This window comes from Haemorhous mexicanus, chromosome 5, assembly GCF_027477595.1.
Source record: "Haemorhous mexicanus isolate bHaeMex1 chromosome 5, bHaeMex1.pri, whole genome shotgun sequence".
Classification (NCBI taxonomy): Eukaryota; Metazoa; Chordata; class Aves; order Passeriformes; family Fringillidae; genus Haemorhous; species Haemorhous mexicanus.
Genome location: NC_082345.1, coordinates 11,490,123 through 11,506,696, shown reverse-complemented (window position 1 = coordinate 11,506,696; position 16,574 = coordinate 11,490,123). Strand labels below are relative to the sequence as shown.

Genomic DNA, 16,574 nt, shown 5'->3' with positions numbered 1-16,574 from the left:
TCTGATTTAAAAGCAATCCTGGGTTTGGTAGTGTCTGGTATGAAATTACTTGCAGCTCTGCTTTGGTAGTTAAATAATAGCTTAAGTTAATAGCTGAAGAGGCAAAATATTATAGTAGCCCCTAAATGTATACCAGTAATAGCTCAGTGTATGTAACAGAAAAGAAAGTGCTTCTTAATCCCATTGCTGGATTTAGGAAGCTTTTCAGCTGTTCTGTGACATCCCATTAGTATCACAGGCAATGAATAGGGCCTGATGTTAATATTTTCAAATACACAATTTTGATATAGCCATAGTGTGTAAGTTATGAGTAGCTAATGAAATGCATTTGTTATAGGAGTAGCAAGGTTCCTATTCAATTCCAAATTAAGGAATAGCTCCATTACTGTATAATTTAATGTACATAATTGCCAAAAAAAATCTGTAGTTAAATTCTGGACTTGTGCTGTAAATCAAACAGTAAATGATACTGAATAATCAACTTTGTTTGAACAGGTTTTGATGCTTACAGAGGTTCACCTTCATTAACCAATGGCAACTATGGCCAGCTACAGTTTCCTGGTAGAGATTATGCTGGAATGCCATATTCTCAGAGGGTAGGTATTGCCTTATTTCCAGTAGCCTTCCACTGTATAGGAGCCAAATCTTCTAACATGGTAGTTTTTCATTGCCTTAACAGGTGAACTATTACTTACAAGCTAGAGGTTAGTTTGGTTTCACAGACAAACCCTTTTGTGGAATGGTAGACAGCAACTGAAGTAAGTCAGTTCAGACTGGTAACATCTCTGTATGGCAGGTTGATTTTTAGCCTGAAATGAATCTTTGAAATGCAAACAGATGGTAAATAACATATTCTATGGGTTCAGTCTATTATTTTAAAAGAGTTGGTTCTCTAAAATGCCTCTGTAATGTAAAATAATCAACTCCTAAATGGACTGGCTGAGAATGTGGCTAGGCCAAAACCCCAAAAAATAATTAAAAGAAAACTTAAGGAGGCAAAGGTTCCTGGTGTGAGGTGGGTCTGTCAATGTCTTCTGTGCAGGCTCATGGACTTTGAACTTGAGATTTAAGAGTATTGCTCAGTAACCTCAGCTGTTCAGAAGCTAACTTGCTACAACTGGCATCAAAATAGATCTTGAATTTCATTCAAGCTATTATAATAAGTAAATTTTCTGTGAGTAAAGTTGTTTATCTGCATCTTGTTTCTGAACTGTCATTGTATTTTAGAGATGGAATTCATTGTGAAAAAAGTGTATTGCCTCAACTGAGTTCAGATTTGCTTATAGCCATCTTCCTAATACTTCTCTTTCAGGATGCTAATTACCAGCAGTGCTATAAACGAGGTGGGATAAGTAGTGGTCCTCGAGCAAATTCAAGAGGTAAGGCCAACACCAGGCCCCCAGTGGTCCAGTGAGTGCTCAGGCATTGCAGCTGGGGTGTCACTGGGAGCAATGGAAAAGCAGAATAGGATCCCTCACCTAACAAATCGAGCTTGGTGTAATTTAACCAAGCTTAGCTGGAGGCTTGAGTGCTGTTCTTCCACAGCATTGCACAGCAGAGGATTTAATTTCACTATTTTTAGTCTGGAGTCTTCATGTCAAAATTGTGACACAATGGTACCTTATTGAACTTCACAAATAACCTGACTAGGAAAAAACAGCAGTTCCCTGTCTTCAGGGAAGAAGCACCAGGTTTTTCCCCTTAAGTGTGTAGTCCTCCCTTATTCTGGGTAGGTTATCAGATCACAGAGACTTTGTAAAATAATTTTTTCTATGAAAATGTATTTGGTAATAGAGGTGTACTTTCTATTTCCATAGTGGAGTATAAAACCTAAAGAAATAAATAAGGATAGTTGTATCCAAGCATGAATAGCATGTGTTTTGATGAGTTGGAAACAAGATTGTTTCTACTGTATGTGCTGGGAAAATATGGACTTCCAGTGCTACAGGTGAGGAGTGAGATGAAGAGTAGCTGTGGATCACTATTTTAGAGACTAAAGAGAAATTATAGTGTATTGTAGAAGCTGTTTTAGGCTAGTGCAGGTCATATCCTAGCTTGAGGAATAGAATATATTTCAGAAGAGCACTAAATAGGAGATTATGGTGAATTAACAGCTGATGAAAGTACTCATTAGCATTAGGATCTCACAGCAACTTCACTTATTTTAATGTCTGTCTTTAGGTGTTGTTTTCCAGTGGAAATAATAATGGTTTGCAGCTTGACTGTGACTGTTGTAAGTTTCTCAGGTCTAATAAGGTTTTCATTCTAGACCCTTTTAACTTGGATATTTGGAAAGATTAACAGCTTTATTTTGGGGAGTGAGGTGCAGAAGACTTAGAAGCAACACTAGTTTGTCAGACTTAAGATATTCTAGCATCGTAAGTTGACAAGGTCTACGAGAAATGCAACTGCAGAAGAACGGTGTTGAGTAAAATGAAGTGAAAATTGAGATCTTGAAGATAACTTGCCTCTAACTTTGTCAGTGTTTTCAGCAATTACATTTTATTTCTTCTCAGAAGTTAGCATCTGCTTTTTAAGTTGACATATGATATACTAAAGCAAAAACAATTACAGCCTGCTACCCTCTCCTACTTGGAAGTGTAAGAAGTAATTGTTCATAGTTGAGCTATGTCTCATCCTGCTCAATGCAAGTGTGATGAATGTAAGCCAGCTTCAAAGTTCTGTTTTCACTGGGGTCCTTTTGACAATTTGCTGTGGCTCAGAGATCAACCTGCTGCAAAGCCTGCACACTTGCTGCTTAAGATTATGCCCACAGGCTTAAGGGTATCCTTCTGTTCAATACTTACTGCTGCTAATGGTTTTTAACAGCAGGGTGGAGTGACTCCTCTCAGGTGAGCAGCCCAGAACGAGACAATGAGACCTTTAACAGTGGGGACTCTGGGCAGGGAGACTCGCGCAGCATCACCCCTGTGGACATGCCAGTGACCAGCCAGGCCGCCACCATCCTGCCAGTGCATGTCTACCCGCTGCCACAGCAGATGAGGGTTGCCTTCTCTGCCGCTCGAACATCCAACCTGGCCCCTGGAACTCTGGACCAGCCCATTGTGTTTGACCTGCTGCTGAATAACCTTGGAGAAACTTTTGATATCCAGCTTGGTAGGTTCAACTGTCCAGTGAATGGTACCTACGTCTTCATCTTCCACATGCTGAAACTGGCTGTCAATGTCCCTCTGTATGTGAATCTCATGAAGAATGAAGAGGTCCTTGTGTCAGCATATGCGAATGATGGAGCTCCTGACCATGAGACAGCCAGTAACCACGCGGTCCTGCAGCTCTTCCAGGGAGATCAGATCTGGCTACGGCTGCATCGGGGAGCCATCTATGGAAGTAGCTGGAAATACTCCACCTTTTCGGGATACCTCCTTTATCAGGACTAAAATCCAGTGCAATGTTTACAAAAGAGCTGCTCCGAACACCTTGGTGAGGGGGGTGGGACTAGCTTTGCACTTATTACTGACTTTATAGAGGATATGTGGTTCCATTATTGGTGGGAAATGGTGGTCCTGTTTTGCAAGGTGAAATCATGGAGTTGGGGTACTGAATCAGCACTAATTTGGCACTTTATCAGTTGTGATGTAGCCTTGCTAATAAAGCTGTGAATGTATATTGTTTGCACTTACCCTAAACTGTATTAATGTCCAGCTTACTACACTATTGATTGCCTCAAGTATGGGCTATTCACAATGCCTTGTTGTGCCTCAATAAAACAAGTTAATATGCATTTTAGTATTAATCTTGCCTGTGGTTTTAATTTTAAGATGCATCACTGACATTTTTCCTGATGTGGGGTGTACATGAATATTACATAGAACTGGCCTCCAAGTTTCAATAATTTAGGGTAATTTGTATTTAACTGGGATTGTTTTAGTTCCTGATTAATGCCATTCTCAAGAGTGTTACCTTGATCAAAATGAAGATTTAGCTACCTTTTTTCTTTCTAAAGGTCAAGAAATTACCTGAAAGGTCAAGAAATTACAGGTGCAATGCTACATTCTTCATTAGAACTACTTCTTTGAAATACATACCCTGTCAAAATCTAGCATGGTCATCATAGCATCAGTCCTTCAGAAATGTAGTTGAAATTCTTAAACCTGCAAACAGTCACTAAAGGGATTGGCTTACACTGTTACTCAGCTGCAATATATTTTAAAGTTAAATTCAACTTTATGAAGCATAAATGTGTATGGCTTCCCCCCTGTATAAGACTTGCATCAGATTTTAATACAGATTATTTTCTCAATTCAGAGAACTGCTGAGGAACCTGGTATTTGTAGTTGAAGCCTGGTGCTTGCATTTTACATCAAACCTGAATACAAATGCTAGGAAGTGTTTCTAAAATCCCTTTCTTAAGAGATTCTCCACCCCTGTAGCCTGAGAACTGAACAGCCATGATGTATGTCCTTGTCTAAGCTGCTGTGTCAAATACTATAAATAGTTTCAATGTTTAAAATGGTAATATGAACTAGTAAGAAGGTAGGTCAGTAGCTCTCTCTTCTTTCAAAAGCTTCAGTAAATTGTTTTAACAGTAGAAAGCACTTGATCTGTGTACTAAATTAGCCAGTGCACAAGCCTGACTGGTATATCTAGGCTAAAGCAGTACTATGCAGAGTGAAAGCAGCTATCTGCTTATTTAAATGAAAGTAAGAGCCTAAACTGAATAAACTTCAGACCTGGTATAAAGCTGCTGTTTCTAGCTAAGTGGTTTCACAGTGTCCAACTTCAGTTTGCCCTTGCTATCATGCAGATGCCAAAACAAGTCTGGCATGGCTTCATAAAGTTACTGGCATAAAGATCTTGATCTTGTTCCAAGCTCAGCTTTCTTTTTCATATGGAGTTTGAGGGTGCTCATATTTCAAGCATGGGTTTAGCAAATTTTGAGAGAAGTTGAGGTAGGACAAGCTTTGGGAAATGTAGTTTTTCCACTACAAAAATGTCAAGCCTTAACTATTGTACATTAAGCCTGTATTTTGTATTTAAAACATGATAGTTCTGACTTTAGGCAAAGAGGCTTATTTCTAGAACACCCACTACAGAATAAGTGGCAGTTTAACTTGATAAGAGGTAAATATTCCAGTTTCAGAGCTGTGTCTTGTTTAAAATGCATTTTTACATTCCTAGCTAAAAAGAGTACACAGTTACAGCCAGAATTGTGCAGGTAAGATGAAATAGAAAATTTAATTATACAATTCCTTGACCATAGGTTATATAATGGATGTTTTTTTAAAAAAGTGAACGCTTTCAGGCTTTAGCCTGAATCACAATAATCTTTACAGTTGTAGCTACTTTAAAATAAAATATCTGGCTTTGTCCTGCTATTTTTATTTGAGAAGAATACACAACTTGGAGAAGTCTCATCCCTTAGAATAGCTAAAAAATATTATTGACTTGTAGATTTCATACAACTTTTTAAGCTAGTACTGTAGGTGTTCACTGTGTTTTTAGCCAGCTGTGGATGCAGGTTTTGCTGGCTTCTGTTACCAAAAGGAGGGTAAGTACAACTGAACAGGTACTGTCCTAAGGAAGGTTTCAGACTAGAAGCAACCCAAAAGGCTGTAACAACCTTAAACGCTAAGACTGTTTAAAAAAACACTACAGAAGACCAAGCCAAGCACCTTTTTTCCATACACATAGCTGGCCAAAATCACTAGTAGAAAATTGCTATTCTCATCTCCAAAATACCTAAAAATTTTATATAATTTTTCCATTATGATAAACACTAGGGTAGGGATATCTCATTATGCTTCTAGACTAATTGTTTTAGAAAGCTTCTCAAAGGACTTCTGACTATTTCAGTACATTTTCTACTGACACAGTTTTAGTCTAGTCAGGATGTCCAGAACAATGACCTATTTCTTTATTCTGCTTCTGGGCAAAGCATTTAACAGGTCAGTTTCACAAGCTGGAAATACTTTACTGTGTAGTTTTCATGTAAATACCGTCTGACAGTGTAAGTTGTATTTACACTTTTTTTCCTCAGTAGTTGTTAAATGAAGTTGATTGAATCATTTCATTAGGAAAAATGCTTTCACTATATAAGGATTATAATTGGGTCTAATTAAAATATACAAAAAGGCATCAACATTCTGCTAAATTTCCTATTGCTGTCTGCTGTGCAAATTGGATACCACCTAAATTCTCTCTGATTTACTTCTCTCACACAGCCTGCTAAAGATAAACTTTAAAGGTAAGAAGCATTGTTTTCATAGTGAGAAAATTTCTGTGTTTCTTCTCTTGGCATCAGTGGAATATTGGGACTACCCTGAAATGGGAGAGTGTAATGGTTTGGCTGGGGGAGAGTTAATTTTAATCAAAGTAACTGGTATGGGGCTGTATTTGGATTTGTGACCAAAACAGTGTTGATAACTCAGGGATGGATGTTTTGGTTATTGCAGAGCAGGCCTTGCACAGAGTCAAGGCCTTTTCTGCCTCTGACACTGCCCCACCAGTGAGTGGGCTGGGGAGCACAAGGATTTGGGAGGGTTTAAAGCCAGGACAGCTGATCCCAACTGACCCAAGGGATACCCCAGCCCACATGATGATGATGATGATGATGTACTTAGCAATACAATCTGGGGGAAGAAGGAGGAGAGTGGGACTTTTGAGTTATGGTGTCTGACACCCAAAGTCACCTTTCCATGTGATGGAGCTCGGCTTTCCTGGAAATGGCTGAACACCTGCCTGCCCATAGGAAGTGGGGAATTAATTTCTTGCTTGGCTTTGCTTGAGTTTCTGCTTTACTGTCTTTATCTGAACCCACAGGCTTTCTCACTTTGGCCTTTCCAGTTCTTTTCCCTGTCCCAGTGGAGGGGAATGGCTGTGTAGGGCTGAGCTGCTAGCTCAGAGGGGTTCAACTGTGACAAAGGCTTTCTTAAAGTTTTCAAAATTCTAACGGACTTGTGACTTTTGTGGGGTTTTCCCCAGGTCGTGGAAGTGAGGGGAGACAATGAATAATCTCCCACCACTGCCATGGCTGACTTCCTGCAGCTAAGGAAACCTCCATCCTGCAGGCTGCAGTGGTGGTGTCACTGCCCTGTCCTGCTGGTTAAGATTAGGTACCTCTTCCTCCCTGACTGCTTTGTTCTCTACAGCTACTCCAACAAACCAGTCAGAGAGGGAGATGCTTTGGCATTTTAACTCTGATCAAGGGCTTATGTCTGGAGGATTGGAATACATTTATCTGCTAGCTCTTTATTCAACCTACAAATATCTTGTGAAGGTTATGAAAAGTCTGTTCTGTATTATAATTAGAGAGATGCAGTACCATAACCAGGTAAAAATGAATTAACTTTAGTCACACACTTGTTCACAAGTCTCTGATCAACTTAATTTTCACCCAACTATAAATAATTCTATAAAGAATGCAAGAAACCTTAGGCATATGTATTTGTGGATTGAATGTTTCCTGGCAGTGTTGTACTTGAAAAAATAATATTGTGAAGTACTAATCTGGCTGGAAACTATTAGTTCACAGCTTTTCCACAGCTGGCACTTCCTAAAAATTTTGGGCCCTAGAGTAAGGTTTGAGATGTGGTTGGTATGGAATGAAGGTTTTATGCTAAGTACACATCCAATCACTGTAGTGATCATTAGTTATTTAGTCATTAGTTCACTGCAATGAAATAAAGCCTGCTTTGAGAACAGTGGTTTGCTTTTAGCCTGTAGCACATCACACAGAGGAATGCTGTTTTCTTTCTCATGCTTTTTCAGGAGTGTCTGTTATTAACTACAACTTAGAACCAGGTGCTGTCCTAAAGGCACTTGGTTGGCATGAAAAGAGAGGGGTTGTTCCATGCCACAGAAAGTGGGGTATGTGCAGCTGAGACCTCACCAGTGTGCTTCTAAGCCACCAAAAGTCAAAGGACTAACTGCAAGCAAAAGACTAACTGCAAACTAACCTGCATGATGTAGGGCTTTTCAAGTTTTCTCCAAAGGTCTTGAATTTAATACAGTTATCTTGATGGCAACTCTGTAAAGAACCAGGTCTAATTTTTGTTCTGGTCAAACTGGTTACTTTGAAAATCCTTGGTTTCACAACTGAGTAAATAAGTTTGTTATAAATTTAAAAACTTGTTTGTTCTAACTTTACAAAACTGTTGTTACAGCACACCTGGAAAGATTAGGAGCTTTAAAAAACCCACATCTTTGCGTTATCTCCTTATCTCCCTGGTACTATCTTTTTTTTTTTTTTTTTTTTTTTTACCTACTTGCATACTGATGCAACTTTGATTTAATTTGTTTTAGTTTTTTAATATCTCATTTGTCCCTTCACATTGGATCTTCTGTCACCAGCAGTTAGAGAGCTGACAGGAAAAATCTCTGAATTTTACCTCAGATTTTTTATTTGCAGAGTAGCAGAACCGATTTAAAAATCCAAACTCAACCATTCATTGTAAGTAGATGAAACCCCAAATATTAACAGAATCTTTGCTCTGACAAAAAGGCATATGAGTTCTTGCTTACAAGCAGTTACTTTCATCCTGAAGTTTATGAAGTCATATAAAAATATTACAATTAATGACTAAACTTATTTTTAGACTAACATAGTCACTGGTATCTATGAAGGTTCATGTTGTGCAGAAAGAAGTATTGGGCATCCAGAAAACCCAGGCAACAGGCAGACTACAATGCTTGCAACACTGAAAGTACCACTTTAAATGCAAGTGGTAAGTGCAATAAAATTCATTTTAGGAAGATGTTATAATACCCTTTAAGGATTTTCTCTTCTTTATTGGTATGTTTTATATCACTAGTTCTACAGAAGTCCTGCAATAAATAAATTTAATAACTTTTAAGTTCACCTACCACGGATGAATACACAGAAATGGAATGAAACAGAACTGCTCTTAAACAGTCCACAACATGGTAATTTGGGAAAAGGGAATAGAGATACACCACTACAAATCCTTTAAAGCAATTTGGATTTGCTATGATATGGAATCCAAGATTTTTTTAAGTGGGCTGTTTTCCCTGGACAATTTATTACCTTAATCAAAATGGGACAGCAACAAAGAATTACCCTAGTTAATAATATATACACTAACTTTTTACACTAAGATTGTTTTTCTTTGAATGTTATGATTACTGAGCATACTCTCATCTGCTTTTAAGAAGAAAGGGAAAGGTCAATGGAAGTGCCTAAGATTTCTTGCTAGGTGCTGTAGAGCTGCATCCCAGGAGAAAGGAAAGATAATGATCAGGTGTTCTGCAACACTTCAAAAGGTGATGAAAACCACAAGAGAGGGAATGCACCATCTCCCCGTGCCAGGTAGGTGCAATTTATTGTGACAGCTGGATTCCTTTTTAATTAGAGGCAACATTACTGAGGGACATTTTAAAAATTATTAGTAAATCACTATAGTGCCAGCTGCTTTAACGTTTTGGTTTATACTGCAATTACAATGAACAAATGACATATTGTCCAACTGTATTATTAAGACACCTATATAATGGGATGGTCTTGTAATTGCTGTTGTGTTTCACTCCTCCTGAGCACAGCAGATAGTGTTTCTGTTCTTCCAACCAGTTAATCAGATGTCTCTGGTTTGTATACATTATGTGAAACATCACCTGCAGAAGTAACCAAAGGATTTAGCTCACCAAAACCACATTAGTCAGAGGTTTTTCTGGTCTGTTTACCTGAGAGTTACACCTTTGACAGACATCTTTCTTAAGATGCTTAAATCTTCCTTTGGTTCACTAGCATGTTCTGGGATTTAATGGAGGAAATAATAGGCAAGAGATGGAGAATCAGGGTGGGGCAGGAGTTTTGAAGCGTTTGAGGTGGTGTTTGTATATTCCTGCCAGCCTGAGGGGTAAGCATCTCCCACCCCCTCTCACACACAAACAGCATTAAGATAGCGAACCCTTTTCAGGTTCTACTTATCTACATGATGATGAGGACAAGTATCACACAGAAACCTGCTCAGAAGCAGAGTAGGAATTAAGACGTGTGACCCAACCAAGTGTTTTAGTAAACACCTTGCAGCAAATTTCTGCCTTCCTGGATATTGTCAGGCGTTCTTGCGCAGGGCACATCCCTGACGCACCAGGATAAGTGTGACCAGCGTCAGTTCTCCTCCATGGACCTGACCTCATCACCTCCTTCAGTCCCCGTGTTCTCACTCTTCATTCTTGTCCCAACGACTCGCGGGATAACAAATACAGAGCACCTAAGCCCGCCATGAAAGCTGAAAGGCTACCTAGAAAAACAGAGTAAACTGTTAAGAAAGAAACATGGGATTTTAAAATCCTAATTTAAAAATAATCTATGCAGGGCGCGGCAGGAGCCGCCCCCGCCGTTCCGTACGGCGACATGGCCGCCCCCATGGAGCCCCGGCCCGCAAGCCGCGCCCCCTGCAGCCCTCCCGGCGGACTCCTGTCCGTACAACAAGATGGCGGCCACCTCTCGCCGACCCCTTCCCGAAGCCAGAAGGCGGCGCCGCGGCCGTAAAGCAGCGCCCGTTTCCCGATATCCAGCTGTCGCAAACCGGTGAATGGCTGTGGAGAGGGGCCGGGGGGGGTGGGGGACGCGGGCCCGCGCTGGTGGCACGGGGGGGCGGCGGCGCTAGCGGCGGCTCCTCCGCGTCCTGCTGCCCTGGGAAAGCGCTGCCCGCCGGCGGGCGAAGGCCAAGATGGATCCCAACAGGATCATCCAGGCGCTGAAGGGCACCATAGACCCCAAGCTGCGCGTCGCCGCCGAGAACGAGCTCAACCAGGTGAGGGGGGACCCGCGGGCGGCCCGCCCCACGCGCGCCACGGGGGCGTCCGGCCCCGCCGGCAGGGGCGGGGGGCGACCACTGCTCGGCGCCGGGACCGCCCGCCCGCAGCGGGGCCGGGGCCGGGCCGGGGACGGGCGGGTCGCTGCCCTCGATCGGCGGTGACCGCGGTGCTGGGACTCCACTCCCGAGTGCGGCAGCCCGGCGCCCGGCGTGGCCGGGGCGCTGCTGCTCGGCGCTGGAAGGGATGACATTGCTGTGGCCCTGCGCGGGTCGCGCCCTGGCGCTCACGGGACGGGCGGCAGTGACGCTCGGGGGCGCGTTCTGTCCCGTCCGGCCGCACGGCAAGTGGAAGTTGGAGGAAGGCGCCTTAGGTTTCGTGGGCAGTATATGTCGTGGCATCCTACAGTTAATCATAGAGTTACAGAATATGCAGAGTTGGAAGGGACACATCAGGATCATCGAGTCCAACTCCTGGCCCTGCTGCCCTGCACCATCCCCTAGAATCCCACCATGAGCCTGAGAGTGTTGTCCAAACACTTCTTGAACTCTGTCAGGCTGTGACCGCTTCCTCGAGGAGCCTGTTCCAGTGCCCAACACCCTCGGGGGGAAAAACCTTTTCCTAGAGTGGCGGCAGTATGCACTGAATGAAACTGTGACTCCAACCTTTAAACGTTTGAGAAAAGAGAAAGTTCCCTTGCACAGCATTAGTGAAACTTTCATTTCTATGCTTTGATGGAATATTTGATCAATTCTCTTTGAGGACTTGGGATTTTTTGGTTGTGTTGGTGTGTTAACAAAATAGTCAATGAGAATTGGTTGTCAGGAATTATGCCATTCAGGATTGCTCCTCCAGCTTAGTTTTATATTTAGGCAACTTAAAACTCCTTCTGAATTAGATATAGCTAATCCTTGCTTTAGCAGTTGGTAAATTCCTTTAGTAAATGAGTGGATTAAGTGCTGGACACTGAAAATGCTCTTGTGAATATTTAGATAAGGATGCAAGGCTTTTTTCCTCTTTTTGGCATAGTTACTTTAAAAATGCATCAGTATCTGTTTTTCTCCCTACTGAGAGGGAAATGACAAATATTTGTCAGCAGCCTGTTGCACAGCAGTCCAAACAGCAATACAAACTACTGCTACTACGGTGTTCTGTTCAGAACAAAGAGGCAGCTCCTGGGTTCCTGGGTCCTGCTCCTAGCGCTGTCATCACCAGTAAGTACTGTGAAGCTCAGGAACAGTCTTGAAAGCATTTTAAGACTGAGAGCTGTAAAATCTAAGTTTAAGTGATGGATAGTGCCATTCTCATGAAAGACACAGGTTATAGATTCAAGAGTGCAAGCTGACTTACTGAGAACAGTAAGGCTGAGATGCAGAATTTTCTTTTGAAATGCTTGATGCATTTTCTTTTTTCTAACTATTATGAAGAAGGAATCCTGGAATCGAGACATACCTTTTTTTGTGCAGGCTTCCTGTTACTAGGTGAAGCATGATGTGTCTGACATAATGTGCTGATGCAGTGCTGGGTTTGACGTGATTCTGGATGAGAGAAACCAAAGTGCTCCTGAGCAATGTTGCTCAACGTGGGACTTTGACATCTTGAAGCTTTTTAGTGCTTTTAAAGCAAGGCTTCAAAGCAATGTGTCAGATTCCCCTCCCGTGTATCTGATGGTAGTGTTGACATGTCCCTGTGTTCCTGCAAGGGCTGGAATCCAGGTGCTGCTCTAGCATTTATCTTGTTCTAGCAAAGGGACCAATCCACCAACCAAACAGAAAATTCTCTGTCAATAAGTACCTGAAGTGGTGATGGAGCCCTTGGCTGAACAGCACAGCACAGGAGTCACCTTTGTTTTGTGTCATAGTTACAGGGATGCTGCTCTTGAGACAGCTTCAGGGGTGCTGAGGTAAAACTTGCCTGTGTTAGCTCATCTGCAGTGTACACTGGCATTCAGCTTTGAGTCCAGGCAGTGCCATGAGCTTCCCAGACGCTGCAAATCCTCCTAGTGCACCCAGACAGTGCCTGTCTGTAGGCACCTCAGTGCTGTACCAGAACAGAGTCCTTTAGAGCAATATCCTAATAGTTTCCTTGCAGTGGAGAGCATGGGGAATAGAGTTGACATGAATGAAAGCTTTTCTACGTGTAAGAAGTCCCAACATGTTTGAAAATGCTTCTTTCTCCTCTGTATGTTCCTTCACCTGCGTAAAGATACACCCAAATCAATGAATTTGCTGTCTGCCTCCTGGATTATCACCTAACTGCATTCAGAAATGGAATCAGGATTCCTTTTTTTTTTTTTTTTTGTCAGTTTTTTATCTATTCGAAGGGTGCTTGTGAATTTTCTTCCTCTTGCAGCTAGAAACAAGTGTTGGTTTTCAGCCAGAATTGGTTTATGGTCCATTTATATCCATTTGTGCCAATCTTACTTCAGGTTTCTTGGTACCTTCTCTGACAGCTTTGTCAAAGGCTGATCCCCTAGAAACCTGTTTTTCTAGCCTCAGCAGGCTATGTTTCCTTTGCCATATCATAAAACTGAATTTATGAAATCTAGTAATAGGAGCACAGCTCTTCTCTGCACTGGTTTCCCATTGAAATAATCCTTCTTGTGAAGTCTGGTCATTTGTGTTTGCAGTGTTCCAGAAAGTCTTGTGCTCAAAGCTGCGAATGCATCATTAAATACTAAATCTACAATTATCTTCTTTGTGTCCAACATCTACATGCTTCTTATCACTCAATATACCAAAGTCCCTTGATCCTTTTATTCTGTTGTTGTTCTTCACTCACAAACCTCCAGTTTTTAGGAGAAGTTCTGTAATCCTTGAGACCCTGACCGTGTACTTTGGCCTCTTACCCAACTCTATTTGTGTCAGTGCAGTAGTTCTATAGATCATTCAGTTCTTAGTAGGATTTTTCTGATCTTTCTCCTTGGTTGATGCTACTTCGAAATCATTAAAAAACTTCACTTCTCTCTGTGATCTGAACACAGCTCTAAGTGTGGGATTTATTTGAATTCTGATTCTTGCTAAACTAGAGCAGTTTCCTGCCAAGTCAGTGTCTATCTCGTGTAATTGCTGCCATTTCCCTTTTAGCCTTTTGGGTTTGTAAGTGTACATGTCTTTCCTTCCCCCTCTTTTTCTTTTGCCTCCCTGCCCTGCCTTATTCTAGTTCAGCTCTGTAATGTAATTAGAGTGCACTTGATGAAGATCTTTATCACTCACACTTAGTAGAATGGTTAGTTATCGTACCAAGAAATAGACTCAGTTTCTGTGCATCATTTGTCTGTATCTGTTCCAGGCTATTACTCTTGTTACATCTGTCTTGTGGACTTCAAGGACTTTTGCTGGATTCATTTATTTATTTATATTACGGTTATATACTGCTTTCATGTGCCAGTATACTGCTTTCATGTGCCAGTTCTTGGAGTGCTGTGGATGTACAGAGTCATTCTAATTCCAGTTCAGATAGGATTCCCATACAGGTTTTATACATTAATGTTCAGTGGCCCAACATGCTGTAACACATTCCTTTGGCCTGTAGCAAAGGATAAAACAAGAACTCAATTGCAGAAATACAGTTGGGCTTTTTAAATATTGAGTAGGAGTTACATAATTTGGCTTTGACAGCAACTGAGTAGCAGTGCTGGAAGAAGTGTGAAAAGATTACCCAAAAGCAGAAGAATCCAGAATAAAGTTTGGCTTCCTTCCATATCTTTCCACATCTTTGTTGAGCTGGCTGCTATAGTAGGCAGGAATCTTAAGGCCACTCTGTAAGTGCCAGTGAGCACTTCATGATACCTAGAGGGAGAAATCTGAGACCAATTTGATGAGGAAGTTGACTTGGATAATTAAAAGCTATGTGGAAAGTGAAGTTTCTTTGATACTGAATGACTTTGGCAGCAGAACCCATACAGGAAAGAAATTCAGGTAGGTTCTTACACAAGCTTATTTTCAGTAGTCTGTATGAAAACATACATACCCCTAACCTACATAGTATCTTTGCATATAGACAGGGAAAGAAAAAAGTATCTTTTGAAGTTCTGGTTTGTTTTAACAACTGTCTCTGACTGACAGTGTAAAAAAACAAGAGTGAAAATGCTATTAACAACTGCAGAAATACTTGTAAGTTTGCCAATGGAATTTCTAAGTACACGTTTTCAGTACACAGAAAAAGAAAATAAGACTTGGTAAACCAGGTAGCTGCACGTGTGGATCAGATGTATTTAAGCCTTCAAATTATCTTTGTAAAAAGTTCATTTCTCATTAATTCAAGGTACAAATTTCTTCTGTGTGCTTGTTTTTGCAAACATAGATGCAGTGCTTTGTTTTTTCAGTGATTTTTATGTGCCATACTTGTATTCAGAGGTATAAAAATGTTTACTACTGATGGAGAAGGATGATCTGGGCTTGTAGAATGGGAAGAAGGGCTTCCAGATTTCCCATATCCATTGTCCTAGAGTGTCCTGGTGTTTTGCAGGGGAAGAAGCACCTTTCAGTGCTATTCTGCACTCAGGCACTGTGGTTGCCATCAGTGCAGTGGGAAGGTTACTGACTCTTGTGGTTCTGGAACAGTTATGGTCTTTGAATGTGACAGCAAGCAAGATACAAGAATAATGCTTCATGAAATGAGTTTAGCAGTGTATGATGTGTGAGAATCTGGGGACCAAATATGAACATTAGATGTGAGAAGTATTTGTTTCAGTAGGATCAATTTGGGGAGATTTTAATGTATTTTTTGCTGTTTATTTCTCCTTGTATTCTGGCCCTTTACAAGTGATGGTCTTCATCTTGATGTTTTTCAGCGGCCCATCTGAGGCTCACTTGTCTGTCATATGTTCTGTACCTAATCAAATGGAAGAGGAGATAGGCAGAAAAAGATGTGTTCTCTGATCTTTTGAAGCCTGGAGCTGTGATGGTGACGCAGGGAAGGATACATCAGGCCAAAGGTGAAGGAACAGAGTGCAGAAAGCTGTGCAGCTGCAGTGCACAGATCCTGAGAGAGCAGACACAGATGGAACAACGTGCAGGGGTCATATGCATTTTTTCTCCACTGCTGTAAATGTACCCAGTTATGCCTTCCCAATGCTGTATGCTTTTCCCAGTGTAGCTGCTAGCCTTGCACACTGCTGTATCCCATCCTCTTAATCCCAGTGGAAATTAGGTGAGATTCTCTTTTAAGATAAATGTTCTGACCTGGGATTCATACAAGAACAGCCTGTATGTGTTTTACACAGCTTTGAAATAATTGCTCTTTGTAAGTACTCAGTGAAAGTTTGCTTTTCAAAAACTTTCACTTTCTCTTTCAAAATAGACATATGCCCCAGTGGATCGGCACTTTCATAAGAAGTTTTACCAGATCCCAGCAATGTGGGTTCAGGGCAGTGTAATTATTCACCAAGTGCACAAAGCACCATGCTGTGTTGTGGGAGTTGTGCTGAAGGTCTATTTCAGCCATCTGGTGCCTCCCTGCGGCTCCTGGGCATGGCTCTTCCAAATCAGCAGATAGTTTTGTGTTTCTTCTGTGGCACTGACAATATTCCTGCTCTCCTTTTGTTAAGGTGCAGCTGCAGTGATATAAAGATCTGTCTTGTTGAACTCATCCAGCTCCAAGGTCTCTTCCTTGTCCATTTCCATGTCACAGTATACACCTGACAATTGCTTTGCACCTGCTCCTGTGGTAGGTCCAGCTTTGTTTGCTGATGTCCGGAGCAACGCAGGGAAGGGACACATCCCAAGATCACAATTAGCATGACAACTAAACAGACAAGAATGTGCTGGTATAGGAAAAATGTTGCTGCATGCAGCTTTTTAAAAAGTCCTCTGTTCTAAAAACTGCAAGCAGCA

General features: G+C 41.5%; 2 protein-coding genes across 7 annotated transcripts in view; both read left to right on the top strand.

Annotated features, from left to right (window-relative positions):
- CAPRIN2 (caprin family member 2) overlaps positions 1-3,747 on the top strand; it is a 33,114-nt gene extending 29,367 nt beyond the window's left edge. For all 3 annotated transcript variants that reach the window (XM_059845885.1, XM_059845887.1, XM_059845886.1), the window contains 3 exons: positions 496-596; positions 1,313-1,379; positions 2,830-3,747. In XM_059845885.1, coding sequence (XP_059701868.1) covers positions 496-596; positions 1,313-1,379; positions 2,830-3,398 — 737 coding nt within the window. In that variant the 3' untranslated portion in view covers positions 3,399-3,747. The remainder of the gene's footprint in view (positions 1-495; positions 597-1,312; positions 1,380-2,829) is intronic.
- A 6,644-nt stretch (positions 3,748-10,391) lies between these two features.
- The window catches only part of IPO8 (importin 8), a 44,146-nt gene continuing 37,963 nt past the window's right edge, over positions 10,392-16,574 (top strand). For 2 of the 4 annotated variants that reach the window (XM_059845881.1, XM_059845882.1), the window contains exon 1: positions 10,561-10,736. In XM_059845881.1, the coding sequence (XP_059701864.1) occupies positions 10,653-10,736 (84 nt within the window). In that variant the 5' untranslated portion in view covers positions 10,561-10,652. Of the gene's footprint in view, positions 10,511-10,559; positions 10,737-16,574 lie in introns of those variants that run through there. The other 2 variants (XM_059845883.1, XM_059845884.1) reach the window with 2 other exon arrangements.